At 39.1% G+C, this 13,721-nt stretch overlaps 2 protein-coding genes across 6 annotated transcripts in view; one reads left to right on the forward strand and one right to left on the reverse strand.

Moving 5' to 3' along the window:
• Positions 1–13,721, forward strand: part of SEC22A (SEC22 homolog A, vesicle trafficking protein) — an 85,364-nt gene that overhangs the window by 69,277 nt on the left and 2,366 nt on the right. For 4 of the 5 annotated variants that reach the window (XM_039351972.1, XM_039351973.1, XM_039351975.1 and 1 more), the window contains one exon: positions 670–1,324. The exons of the other annotated variant lie outside the window; for it this stretch is intronic. In XM_039351972.1, the coding sequence (XP_039207906.1) occupies positions 670–870 (201 nt within the window). In that variant the 3' untranslated portion in view covers positions 871–1,324. Of the gene's footprint in view, positions 1–669; positions 1,325–13,721 lie in introns of those variants that run through there. 5 annotated transcript variants of the gene reach the window in all.
• Positions 3,109–13,721, reverse strand: part of ADCY5 (adenylate cyclase 5) — a 233,614-nt gene continuing 223,001 nt past the window's right edge. Inside the window, exons 21-22 of the mRNA XM_039351971.1 lie at positions 12,820–12,944; positions 3,109–12,335 (exon numbers count right to left, since the gene is read on the reverse strand). Of these exons, the coding sequence (XP_039207905.1) occupies positions 12,207–12,335; positions 12,820–12,944 (254 nt within the window). The 3' untranslated portion in view covers positions 3,109–12,206. The remainder of the gene's footprint in view (positions 12,336–12,819; positions 12,945–13,721) is intronic.

Genomic DNA, 13,721 nt, shown 5'->3' on the forward strand with positions numbered 1-13,721 from the left:
TATGTAGTTATGTATTTTTAGATGTTAATAGATTTGTCACTGGTCACAGCCCAAAACAGGCTTTAGGATTCCTTTGGATTTGGTCATTCTGCCCAGATGCCTGACTAATAAAAAAAATGAACCACATTGAATTTATTCTGGTGGGGGGAAGTATTGCAAAGGCTGTTTTGGTGGGTTTGTACTATCACTGTAAAATGTTGTTGCTTTTATATGATTAATTTAAAATGATGCAACATGTGAGACATATTATTTTCTGTTGCAAAGTAAATCTCTTTGAGTGTCGGAAGAGCATTCGGAGATAAAAGAGGTATCTTCTTTATCTTCAGAACTCACCTTATTTTGTATTATACATGGTATTTGATAGAATTGCAATTCAAGCAAATACTTAAAAATTCCAATCAGTATAAAACAAGTTTTTATCTGAACTCACTAGTTGCCCCGAACATCCAGATTCTAATAGAATACCAAGAACACTATTATCATCTCTATATGGCTTCATGAGGCAGACTTGAATGACCAATTTTAGTTTTCTGGTGTTTCCGAACACTCTTCAAAGTCATAGGAAAGCAAAGAGGACTTTTCTTCCGCAAAAGAATAAAAGTCATATTGAAAGCAAATAAAGTCCTACAAGCTATCGTTTAACTATGATCATTATTTTTTTCTTTGTAGTGCTATCTGTTTGCATATTGCATGAGCTGGCGGAACATTAAATCTTTCTTAACGTTTGGCTTAATCTGCTTGTGTAATATGTACCTTTATGAATTGCGCAATCTCTGGCAGATCTTTTTTCATGTGACTGTGGGTGCTTTTTTAACGTTGCAAATCCGGCTAAGGCAGCCACAAGGAAAAGCTCCTGATTACAATGTGTGACGGATGTCCTCTGATAGTTTCATGGCAAACTTCATCCAAACAGTATTCTTCTCAGGAATGAAAAGCTTTGGTGTGCGAAGAGAAGTTCCATGGACTCTGAGGCACTAATAAGTCGGCAATGAAATTCTTCCTCAAAGAATTTTTTTTTTTTTTAAGAAAAAAAAAGGTTCAGGAACTAATTGGGGTAGAAATGCAATCCAATGCTGGAGTATATACCCCAAGGATAAATGAGAATTCGGAGGGCAGCATGAAAAGCTCCATTTTTCAGAACACTGACAACGACAAGAATCTGTATTGGACCTGCTCGGCATATTAAGTGATTTCTTCAGTCCCAAACCAGTTTTGCCTTTGTGAGGCAAGAGAAAAGGCTGAAATAAAGGGATGGTATTGCATATTAACAAACAGTTCGGTATGAATGAATTCCTAAATGCCAGATTATTGGATTGCACATAAATTTAATGGTGTGTGTCTGCATTTCCCTTAATTAAAACTTAACCCGGAAACCATCTGTTCCTGGGGATTAGTTCTTGAGCCCCAAAGGCCTGCCATCTAATGCTGAGATAATTATGAACTGCGTTAGTACTTTATTTCCTTCTGCCTTCTTTCATGTGCTTTGAGAGACTTAGAGCATGATCTTATCTGCCCTAGTGCATCAATAACACCACCACATTTTCTCTTCGGTTCCTTATCTAAAGTTTGAAGAGTAAAAAAAAACAAAAACATCACTTTGTGATGATATAGTGGGAGGAGAAAGATGTTAGCTTTTCTCTGTATAAAATCAGAAAACGAATTAAACAGTTGACTAAGATGGGATGCAGCTAATTTTTAGCCGCTTCTCTGTGTTATGAAAGTATTTAGAGCAGAAGAAACAGCTTTGGATTGTTGCAATTTATTTATTTATTTGTATTGTAACAGATTATAACACTGACAGAGCTCTAGGCAGTGCACATAATCCTTTCACATTTCCCATGAATTGTGGCCTGGTCTGGGAGAGCGTGACTTGTCCAACGTCACCCAGACAGTTGCAGGGCCTGAAGATGGACTTAACACCTGGTCTTCCTGCTAGATCACTGTGGCTCCAATTGCCAATGTATAAACTACAAGGTGAACCACCTGTGATAATTAACTTTTGCATCCACTGCAGGTAGGGTACAAATAACATGATGAAATGGAGGCAACAGCTATTTCCCCCTCCCCCGCCCCCGAATACAGAGATTCACTGTCTGTATTAAGCTTGTTTATGCAAAAAGTAGGGCTTGGCATTTAAAAAGATAAGTGCTAGGAGCTGAATTCCAGCTGAAATTAGAAACCATGAAAGCTCACTGAAATCAATACAGAGGACCTTTAAATTCATTTGAGATACTATCTCTGACATGCAGGAATGCAAGAACTGTACAGAATATTGTTGAATATTATCCAGCAGTTTCTTAGCCTCTGAGCAGTATGGTGGTACAGAGCCCTGGTGGCGCAGTGGTTAGAATGCAGTATTGCAGGCTACTTCTGCTGCCTCCCAGCTGCCAGCAGTTTAGCAATTCTAAGTCTCACCCGCTCAAGGTTGACTCAGCCTTCCATCCTTCCGAGGTTGGTAAAATGAGGACCCCGATTGTTGGGGGGGGCAATATGCTGGCTCTATAAGCTGCTTAGAGAGGGCTGTAAAGCACTATGAAGCGGTATATAAGTCTAAGTCAGTGGTTCTCAACCTTTTTAATGCCGTGACCCCCAACCGTTCATAAGTCGAGGACTATTCAATCGATCGTAAGTCAAGGACTATCCAACCGTCGTAAGTTGAGGACTTTCCCTGCCCAGGAGCGCTGCGCATACGTGGTGCCGCCCCCTGCGCCGGCCAAGGCGTAGCTGGCAAGGGGCAGCGACGGCGCAGAGTGACCACTGGCTGGGCCACCAGCTGGCCCAATCCAAGGGAGGTAAGGCACCCACTGGGCCCCACACGGGCCAGCAACCCTCCCTGCGCCCGCCAGCCTCCCACCCCTGGCCCTCTTTTACACATTTTTAGTAGTTGCTCAGCAGGGAGGGATGGAAACTTCCAGACAGCTCACCTTCGCTGCAGACAACTTGCAGCACCGTTTGCAGAATGGGACTTTTGGCGGGCTCAGCAGGGCAGAGACAGCCTGGACAATTCCTATTGGCTTTTGAAAGCCAATAGAATTAGACTCTATTCAAGAGAGTCTATTCTATTGGCTTTCAAAAGCCAATAGAATAAAAGGGAGTAGCACAGCTAAGGAAAAGGGGGGGAAATGGCAGACTGCGTTGTTTGGCAACCCCCGTGAAATGGTCATTCGACCCCAAATGGGGTCATGACCCACAGGTTGAGAACTGCTGGTCTAAGTGCTATTGCTATTGCTACTAATTTCTTAGTTTCTCTGGGTGAATTAATTTGCAGAATAGAGTAAGACAGTGGTTCTCAACTTGTGGTCTGTGGACCCCTGGAGGGTCACGATGTCATCATGTGGGATCCACAAAGATTTGAAGAAATATTATGATTTAAGTCTTGAGTTAAGTCTTGGGGTCTGTGGCCATGGTCCGTGGCCACAAAAGGTATTTAAAGGGGGTCTGTGGTGAAGAAAAGGTTGAGAACCACTGGAGTAAAATCATACTGTCAACATTGGAAGCTCTAAGCAAAATTTGGTTCCAGCAAAAACTATTATTAAACGTTCCTCCTTGCATTATGAAATTACAGTTTCTTACAACATTTATTTTAAAGGAAGAATTATATTGAAGCAGGTGTGCTAAAAGATAATTGGAAACTTTCTAAAAAGATTGCAAATGAGATGGATTTGTTTTTGGAGTACCTAATCCCCATTAATAACCGATTTGTCTCTTGACTTGAATTGCATGTCATCTGCAAGTAGTGATAATTGTAGACTGATTCAGTGGAGGAAAAAAAAATCTTTGATTGGGCTTGCATAGTACATTAAGCCATGATTTGCTTAATCACAATTTGAATAAGCCATAATTGGTTCAGTTAATATAATACAAAGCCAAAAAATAAATTTTACTGTGGCTTCAGTTTATAAAAGCCTAACTTCTGTATTTTTGCCTGTAATACACAGTAATTTTCAGTGTTTCATGTATTGGATCCTTTTCTACGGTAATGTGATTATGGTACTTTATGGGACTGCACTAAGCCAGCAATGAAAAGCCAGTGCTTTAATGCCTTAATTAAATTTATGGTGTGTATTCATGTTCTTACAGTATAAGAACATACAGAGTAAGAAAGTATAAAATATCTCATGATGAATATTTCATAGAGGGCCAAATGATAACAGTGATCTCAAAAATGTGTGCATATTCCTGAAACATGTAAAATAATTTCACATCACAAAAAATATCTTCCACTTTTTGTAATATAAATTTGCCTGCAGCTATTGTTACAAGTTGTAGATTTATTCAGATAGATGCCAAAGAGTTATTTTCAATTAAGGATTGGGCAACTTTTGTAAGTTTTAATTTCTAGTGTTCCTCCCCGCAAGTATAAATGCCCAATCACTATAAACTATAGTTAAATGAGTTGGCAGCATTATATAATCATATAGTACAATAACTTATATAGATAACTGTCATTAAACAAATCAGTGTGTAAATGTATTAAATTGTAGTCCAATTTAGTAAAAATCATTTGTTCAGGTATCTAGGGTTGAAACTTATCGTCTGTTGCTAATGTCAAGCCTATAAAATACAGAAAGATTTCATCATGCTTTGTGATGGCAAAACAGCCAGATTCTGTGTGGTATAGGCAGAACGTCGTATCTTTGTAGTTGTCCAGTTAATGATCATTGTTCTTAATTATTCAATTTTAGCTACCAGCCCAGGCAGGTCTAACATCACGGTCACTAGTTCCAACCAGTTTGGAAACACTAGTTTCCAATTCTGGAAATTTTGGAAAACTAGTTTATAGCATTTACTGTGGAACAGAATAGTTTACTGCTTGCGCAAAGACTTGATTTAAAAAGATGAATCTAAGTTTATTCCCTCCATGCGGCTTAGAATGTTCCCAGTATAAGCTGTTTGGAGTTTTTTGCATTATAGGTAAGAGCAGGAGAACAACTTAACAAGAAAAGGTTTTCTCTGTTGGACTCCACATTCCTTTTAACACCATTCCACATGTCCCTTAAGAGGTCATTTCTTGACCACCACCCCCATTCTGGTCCGTTATTATCCAGTCTTCAATGTTCTGTTTGTGGAGAAGGTTGTGGAAAAGGTGGTCAGACAGCAGTTACATAGATTTTGGAATAAATGATTTATCTAGACCTGTTTCAGTTGGGTTTCAGACCAGGGCAAGGTATGGGAACAACTCTGGTCTCAACTTGTTGATTACCTTTGGTGTCTGGCAGAGTGGAGGTTATGCATCCATTCTTGTGCAATTTGACCTCATGGGTTTTTAATATCAATTGCAGTGTCCTTCTGGATTAGTTATGGAAGATGGAAGTGGGAGGAACTGTATTGCAGCCTCCATTGATGGGGAGAGATTGTGCCCCTGGCCTCTCATTTTGGGATGCCTCCTGGCTCGACATTCCACCCCCTCTCCTTTTTACATAAAACACTAGGTGAGGTCATCTGTTAGTTCAGGATTCTAGTATCTGTATGATGGTGACGCCCAGTTTTATATCTCAACCCCAGACTGTGCAAATGAAGCTGGTGTTGTGTAGCCTCAATGTCTTGAGGCCGTTTGGGTCTGGCTGGGGCGGAACAGGCTTTGGCTCAATCCTGGCAAGATTTGCTAGGTGTGGCTGTGTGGCCTCAGATTCGGAGATGATTTCATTGTTCTTGGCTTGGGCAGCAGCAGCACTACTACCACCACCACCATCCTTTTGAAACTGGTGCGGAACTTGGGGTCCTTCTGGACTCAGAGTTGTTGCTCAAAGAGCAGGTGACAGTTATGACTAGGAGGATCTTGGCAAAGGTTCATCTTGTGCCCCAGTCATGCCGTTTCCTCAAGCTGGAGGCCCTTCAGGCCCAGTTGTGCCCTGGTTACTCCATGACTGAATTAGTGTAGTACACTCCGGAAGCTACAATTGATTCAAAATGCAGTAAACAAACAGTAATGAGTAGCAGTACCTGCTGCTTCTTAGACTGCATTGGTTGCCAGTCAGCTACTGGTTGCAATTCAAGTTGCTAGTCATCACCTATCAAGCCCTTCATGACACAGCCTGGATGTGTGAGAAACTGCCTGTCTCCAGTTATTTCAGTCTTTCTGGTACGTTCAGGCAGAGCGGGTGGGCTCCAGGATCCTTCCATGGACAGTCTTTGACTTACAATTAAGCCGCCCCAAATTTCTGTTGCTAAGGAAAATAGTTATTGAATTTTGCTCCATTTTATGACCTTCCTTGCCACAGTGAAATGAATCACTGCACTTAAATTATAACACAGTGGTTATGTGAATCTGGCTTCACCACTGACATTGTCAGGTCACAAAAAGTGATCACATGCTCCTAGGACAGTATAACTATTATGATGCCAGTTGCCTGGTGTCTGAATTTTGATCAGGTGACTATGGGGATGCTACTATGGTCATAAGGGTGCAAAACAGTCATAAGTTACTTTTTCCAGTGCCATTATAACTTTGAAAGGTCACTAAATGAACTATTGTAAGCCAAGAACTACCAGTATTACTGTCATCTTTAGAGACTGAGGAAGTGTGTCTTCTCTGCCATGGCTCCTGCCCTCTCTCTAGGACACGCAAAAGTCCTTAAGGCCTGGCCTTGGTCCCAATCCTGAGATTCAGGTATTTGTCGTGCCCCATTTGTGGTTTTCTGTTAAAACTGTTTTGACTGTTTCAATCTGCACTGTTTATGTTGTTTTATGATTTTAACTATTTTTACTGTTTTTGAATTTTTATAAGCCACCTAGAGCATCTGTAATAAATTTAAATATATAAATAGCAACCGAGAACAGTACAGGAAACAGCAGACCAGCAATAGGGATAATGATAATGACTTCAATATGCTAGAAGTATAAATAAACATTCATCTGAAGCTCACTATTTTTTTTTATTGAGAAAGGAGATTGCTGCTTAAATCAGTTATCTACAAAATATCTTCAGGCCTCTGTATCTTTTCAGAGCATAAACCAAACTTAATATCATTACTTCAAGACATTTTCAAGTACAGTTGAGCCCTACAGTGATAAATAGAAGAAATATACAGTCATCTGAATAAGTAAGTACACCCCCCCATTGAAAGTATTGGTGTTTTCAAAAAAATTTCAGCAGAGATATGTGACCTTCATTTCAACAATATTTATTATTTTATTTTATTTATTTAGCGTATGGTGTTACATTAGCCAGGAGACTACAATGCTAATACAGAGTAGTAGTTTGGCTGCCAATTTACTAGCTCTGTTGTGGTACATGTTCACGCGCTTTCCAAGGTGCACCACAGGAGGGCAAACTAGTTTCGCATCAAAAGAAAGATGGGCGGCTCTTCCTGCAGGGTCATCCAAAGTCTTTTCCCTCGCAAATGGGCATCACAACTGGGAAGTTTCAGAACCGGCAGGAAACTGCCTGCCTACATGAAACACCAGTTCGTCTCCTCACCGAAGTACTCATTTATCTACTTGCATGTAACATATTTTTGAACTGCTAGGTGGGCAGAAGCTGAGGCAAGTGACAGGACTTCTGGAAAAATGAGCACTGGATAGACCAGGCAAAAATAACAGTTACTGGGCCCCAGAACTAAAAGACATGTTTGGCACAGCATTTTTTCATAACCTGATCCAACTGAAAAGCATGGTAGTGGGGAACTGTTATAGTTTTGGGCTGGGCAGTACATCATCACAGAACCTACTGTGAATTCTTCATTGTACCAGAGGGCACTTGGGAGTAATGTGAGACCATCTATTAGAAGATTGCACTTGAACTGAAAGTGGACCACGCAACATGACAATAACCCTAAGCATTCCAGTAAATCCACCAAGGAATAGCTGGGGAAAAAACAAAGATTTCTAGAATGGCTGAATCAAAACCCAGATCTTAATTCCATCAAGATGCTGTGGGATGATTTGAAACGGGCTGTGCAGAATCTTTGAAACATTTAACAGCTGGAAAAAAAATCTGCATGGATGATGGGAAAAAAAAACCCCAGTCAATATCAGAGATTGGGACACAGTTCTAAGAAATGTCTACTGCTAAGAAGATGTTTCTGCCAACAGGGACAATATCAGCCGTAAGGAATGGCATATTTTTAGTCAAATAATTGCAAAGTCAATTTTTCAGTTGTTTTGTTCAACTACATCACTTTTATATAGTCTTTGAATGAAGATAATATATTTCTATGAATGTTTAAAAATTTTTTTTTACATAGGGTGAACATTTTCACATAGAGTGTGGTGGTATCTGGCATTGAATTGCAGGAGGGAAAGGCTGTTCCCCAAGGAGCTAATAGACAAATTAACATTGAGTTGTTTTTAGGCAGAAAGAGACGCAGAAAGGATCCTCCCCAAATCTTCACAGGATTTTCTGATAGTTATGTAGAGTGTGCTTTAATCTGGCAAGTTTCCTGTCTACGGGCAACAACCGCAACAAACTACTCTGAGTAATTTATTGAGTCACATCCCAACATTTATCTTGCCAGACAAAAAGCGCAGGCTGTCGGGTAAATCCTGTTAACGTTTAGGGAGGATCCCTTCTGCGTCTCTTTCTGCATACTAAGGATTCTGTTGATTTGATTTGTCTCTTAGTGCCTTTGGAAAAAGAGACCTTCCTTCTTGCAATTCAACACCAGATTTCACAACAAGAATCAGCAAAGAAGATTCTTATACAAGTAGCCCTTGACTTACAACTACACCTGGGATCAGAATTTCTATTGCTAAAGGCAGATGTTAATTAAATTATGCCCAACTTCATGACCATTTTTTTGCCATTTCACCTAACAAGATGAATCACTGCAGTCATTAAATGAATCCAGTTCTCCCATTGACTTGACTTGTCAGAAGTTGACTGGGAAGGTTGCAAATGACAATTGCATGATTCTAGGGCACTGCAACTATTATGAATACATGATAGTTGCCAAGCACCTGAATTCTGATCATGTGACTGCGGGGATGCTGTGACAGTCGTAAGTGTGAGTAAGTAAGTAAGTTACTTTTTCAGTGCTGTTTTAACTCTGAATGGTTGCTAAACGAATGGCTGCAAGTCAAGGGATTGCCTGTATGAAATTAGTTTCTATGTATACTCAAATGAGAGTTTGTTTTAGCTAGGGATGCTATTTAATGCAAAGTGCATTGCATTTATATACAGGAAGGGCTACTTGTTTTGGCCTGTCTTCCCCTATACTAGTCCCTCTTTTAAGTCCCTATAAAGTTCAGTTTCACTGAGCTTTGATTCAGAAATCAAACAAAACAGCTGACTCTTTCATTTCAAAATCCTTTGTCCCAGACGCTACGTGTTCGCCTGATGGAGTATGGCAATACTTTTGCATGACTCTTCTGCCAAGACAATCTTTCTGCTTCAAAAGCATACTTTGGTCGCATGCATTTCTGAAGCCAGATCAGATATATCACCTTGAAAAAATATTTGGGAGGTCAACAAAATAACGTCCAGTTGTCATTTTAAAGCACAGTGACAAACGTCTTAGATTTTTATAAACCAATAATGAAAAACCAGAAAAGACTGATTGACAAGTGAAACAGTGTTTAATATAGTTGTTAAATTAAACAGATTGCAATTTCCATGGGAAATCCTAACTGCATTCATCTTGTAAGAGCCAGAATAAAGAGTGCATACCCCTTGAAATGATCATGACACAGTCAACAATCACAGTCAGAGATACAGGCGACTGAAAATTTCATTGACAACACAATTGCGCAAGGCAGTCTGCTCAAATGTTAATGCACACTTCAAAGCAGGAGGCCAACGTAAAAAAAAGACCCTATATTGTGCTATTAATTAAATTTTGGAAGTGGTAAATGACACCTTAAAGAAAGGGTGGAAGATAAAGAACAAGCTGAAGTACCATGTAAACGAAGACCTTTGGAAATCAGATTTTGTTTAAAGGTTAAAAAACATATAGTACAAGGACAAACTTGGCAGTTTTCTACAAATCAGACTGTACTATGGCTCCAGGATATACCCTACTAGAAGAGAAACAAATGAACATAACGGAAATGAGATACTACTATGTTCTTGTTTAAAAGAGCTCCACATGAGAATTCTGTTAACCAATTTAATAAATTGAGATTTTATTTAATTTCTTGGTCAGAGTTCAGATCTCATGTCATAGCCATTTAGCTTATTAATATTACTAAAAATCTATCTTGAAAAGTAGAAAAAAATCTGTCAAAGGTTATTAATTTTGGAGCTAGCCAGGTTCAATATAAATTCTTGTATTGAAATATAAAAATATATGCTTTCTACACTTGAATATTTTGATAAAATGTATGGGCATTGAAAATTCATGATGAACCTATTTATAAATGCGTATCAGTCCTCCTTTTCTTAAAAAATTGTTAGGCCATCCCAGAATTCCGCAATCAATTTTGTTGTGTTATAGACAAAAAAAAAAAAAAAATCCAAACTTTCCCAAGCTTTTTTTAAACTAAATGCCAGTTCAGTGAATTGAAAGTAGAATTTAATTCCCCACCTCTTCATAACAGCAACATTTCTAGACAATATTCCACAGCAATTCGTTGCACATTATTAAATCATTAAATATTTTGATTTTTTTTTATTTTGGTTCTTTGAATATTGGAAATTGTTTTTATCCCAGTGTCATTCACTTACATTTCAAAAGCTATTTCCAAATTGGGGATACATTTTATCTTTAACTTTATTTGGGCTAGTTCTTGCTTTTCTTTGTTTTTTTTAGCCTAAGGTCTCATAACCTGCATTTTATTTTTATTTTTATCCTGGAGCCCCTTTTAAGCTTCTGCTTGCTTCCTCGACTGCACAGAAATTGAAAACTGCCAAGTCTGCAACTCTGAAAAGAACAAAAAGAACATCCACGATTTTATAGCTTATGTACACCTCCCAAGATGCTGTTGTGTGCACAGCCACCAGTTCTGACTCAATTTCATGCTCACTCAGCAAGAGGCTTCTCCCTGCCAGCTAAATTAAGAGAGAGACCGAAGGAAAGATCTCTCACCGATCAGCTCTCAGGCAAAGGGGCCCAACCCGGAGTCCCCGTTTCCCCTCTCCTCCCAGGCAGATTATGTCAGCGAAGGGAATGTATGTCAGGTGCAATCAACTATGGTGCGTGTATGAATGGATCAAGATTGCTCAACCCAAAAGATAAAAGCAGCTGTACCAGATGCTCAGTGCTTGCTTAGACTGCTGCATGTGAGTCTCTCCTTTTTCTACACCTTTTCACATAGCGGTTATGTGTACTGCGTTCTAGCAGATACACAAGCTGATCACTGTTGCACAATTGGGATGAAATTTTAATACACAAAATTTTCAAAATATAGAATTTTGGTATATTTATTAGCGTCAGTGTTTCCCATATTACAAAATACAAAACCTCCCAAACCAATAATCCCACACGTATCAGAAAAATCTCCCCAACCCACAGGAAGATTTAACAGCTAGTCATTCACCTGTGAACCAAAATGCACCAATAGGAGTTAGAAGGTCTTTTCATTTAATAAATACATATGAAAAATTCTTTTTCCTCACTTTAAACAATTAACTCTCCCTCCTTTAAACAGACCTCTCTTGTTAAAATGAGAAAGCCTCACATTTGTGTAAGGGTTAGGGATAGCAAGAGTACATAACAAGGCAACTTTTCCATTTAAAAACATTACCGATGGCATAATTTAAAAAGGCCCTTTGTAAAGAGTTACAGTGGGCAACAACTTCCATTTTAAAAGCCCACTCAAACAGCTAAGATAAGAACAGTGGCACATTCAAGGAGCTGACAGCACAGACCAGAAATAGTATGGGAGTGCACAGCCTTTCCAAAATAATGCTGTTCATTTTAGTTTTCCTTTTTGTTGCAATGAATCATACTTTCCTTCCACCAAGTAAAAACACTGTGTTACTTCAAATAAATACTTAAATAGTTTTAAGTCCTGTGTAGCAGCCACAACGAAGATCTCAAATCCACCTCTTCATCTCCACATTCCACTAAACATACATCTTTGGTCAATTCACTTAACGTTCTACTTTCGGAAAAAGGTCTGCAGTAGTGCTAGGTGACTTCTGAAGTGTGTGTGCTAGGCAGCCCAAGCTGTGTTTCTTTTTTTTCCCCTTTGCACACAATCCTACTAAAAAGGCATCGCATGAAATACTCAACTGTGCCTTGGGATTAGCTTCACTGTGAAACAGTGACATTTTCTCCAACTTGCTATTGTGTTTGAATCAATGGAGTCATCCTTGCCCACTGTCGCTAACTTGCTGATGGGCCTTCATTTAGGAAGTAGGTGGTCATTTCTCCTTTACCTTTGACTTTCACAACCCCTCGGCATTCTAGTTGGTAGTTGTTGATGGTTAAGACCTGATACATGTCTGTGGTGACCTGGAAAGTATTCAAAAAGAAGAATCACTGTTCAGCTCCCTCAAGCCCTCTCATTAAACGTTTATCTGGGATTATTGGAGAGAAAACTTTGCACTCCGATTATGTACACAGTACAGAGGCCTTGGCACTTGCCAAAGCATCGGAGGAAGCGGAGTTTTAAACAAGGCGTATAACTCTGCTGAAATCATGTTCTGTCTCCATATGGAAGCAGAGGTTGGAGAACTGATGCTAGGCAAGTCTACTAGATTTAGAGTCCATTATACTCAAGAAGCCTTACTATCCAATTGCCAGGCATAAGCATTCAACCTCTAAACACAGATGCTGGCTCTATTAAAAGGAGGGTGCAAAGTACAGAGGGGGAAGGCAGTTGCATCAAATGTATGCTGAAGTATCTTCTCCTCTCTCACTATTATAAGTTTTGTAAGTGCTGCTGCAAGCAGAGTTTGGAAAGGTTAAAAAAAAAAAAGGTGTCAGAAAGACTCACCTGAATCCTATCAGGGACTCCTGTACTGTCCATTCGACTAGCTACATTCACAGTGTTGCCCCAAATATCATACTGGGGCTTACGTGCACCTATGACTCCTGCTACTACAGGACCAATATTGAGCCCTAGAAACAAAGCAGTAAGGAGTTAAGACTTCCAAAAATAAATGGCTGCTTACTAGTTACCATCAGAAAATCACATGCAGCAACAATACAACCATCAGATTCATCCCCAGGCCTCATTCACCTCTACTAAGTTTTGAAGAAGTCACTTTGTATAAATAAAAGAAAGAAAGGAAGCAGTTTACTGCACACCCTTCTTTCATTTATTTATTTAGCTAACTACTAGAGTAATTTATATATCACACCAGAATCATGTTTTTTTGAGGTGGGAGGCCATATAAATATAACAAATAATTTGTAGATTCACATTTTCCCACAAATGTTATTTTTTAAAAATTATTTTAATAAAGTTTTTTTTTTTTAAAAAATGAGCAAATACAGAGAAACTGAAGGGAGACAGAAAGAAAGCAGGGGAATAGGGAGAGAAAAAAAGAAACAATCCATCCTTCGCACTAAGTTGCAAATAAAAATTATAAATATTTGGAAACCAAAATGCAATCTACTCCCACTGACTTCAGTGGAAACATTAAGAATTTTCTTAAATCTTTTCTGTCGAAATCAATCAGGATAGGACTCAGTCACAACCCTATCAAAGTGTTTCTGGCATGCCCGAAAGGATATCGCCTCTTGAGGTTCCTGTCTTGCCCGTTAACCTTCTGCAGCTTCCGCAAGTCACAGGAATGAAATGTGAATACATATTCTGTAGAAATGTCTGAACTGTAGAACCATTATTTTATTTTATTTCGACTGCAATATGTGCCCCAAACACAATCAGAACAA

The sequence above is a fragment of the Crotalus tigris genome, unplaced genomic scaffold (genome assembly GCF_016545835.1).
Source record: "Crotalus tigris isolate CLP2741 ecotype Arizona unplaced genomic scaffold, ASM1654583v1 scf7180000018394.372285, whole genome shotgun sequence".
Taxonomy (NCBI): domain Eukaryota; kingdom Metazoa; phylum Chordata; class Lepidosauria; order Squamata; family Viperidae; genus Crotalus; species Crotalus tigris.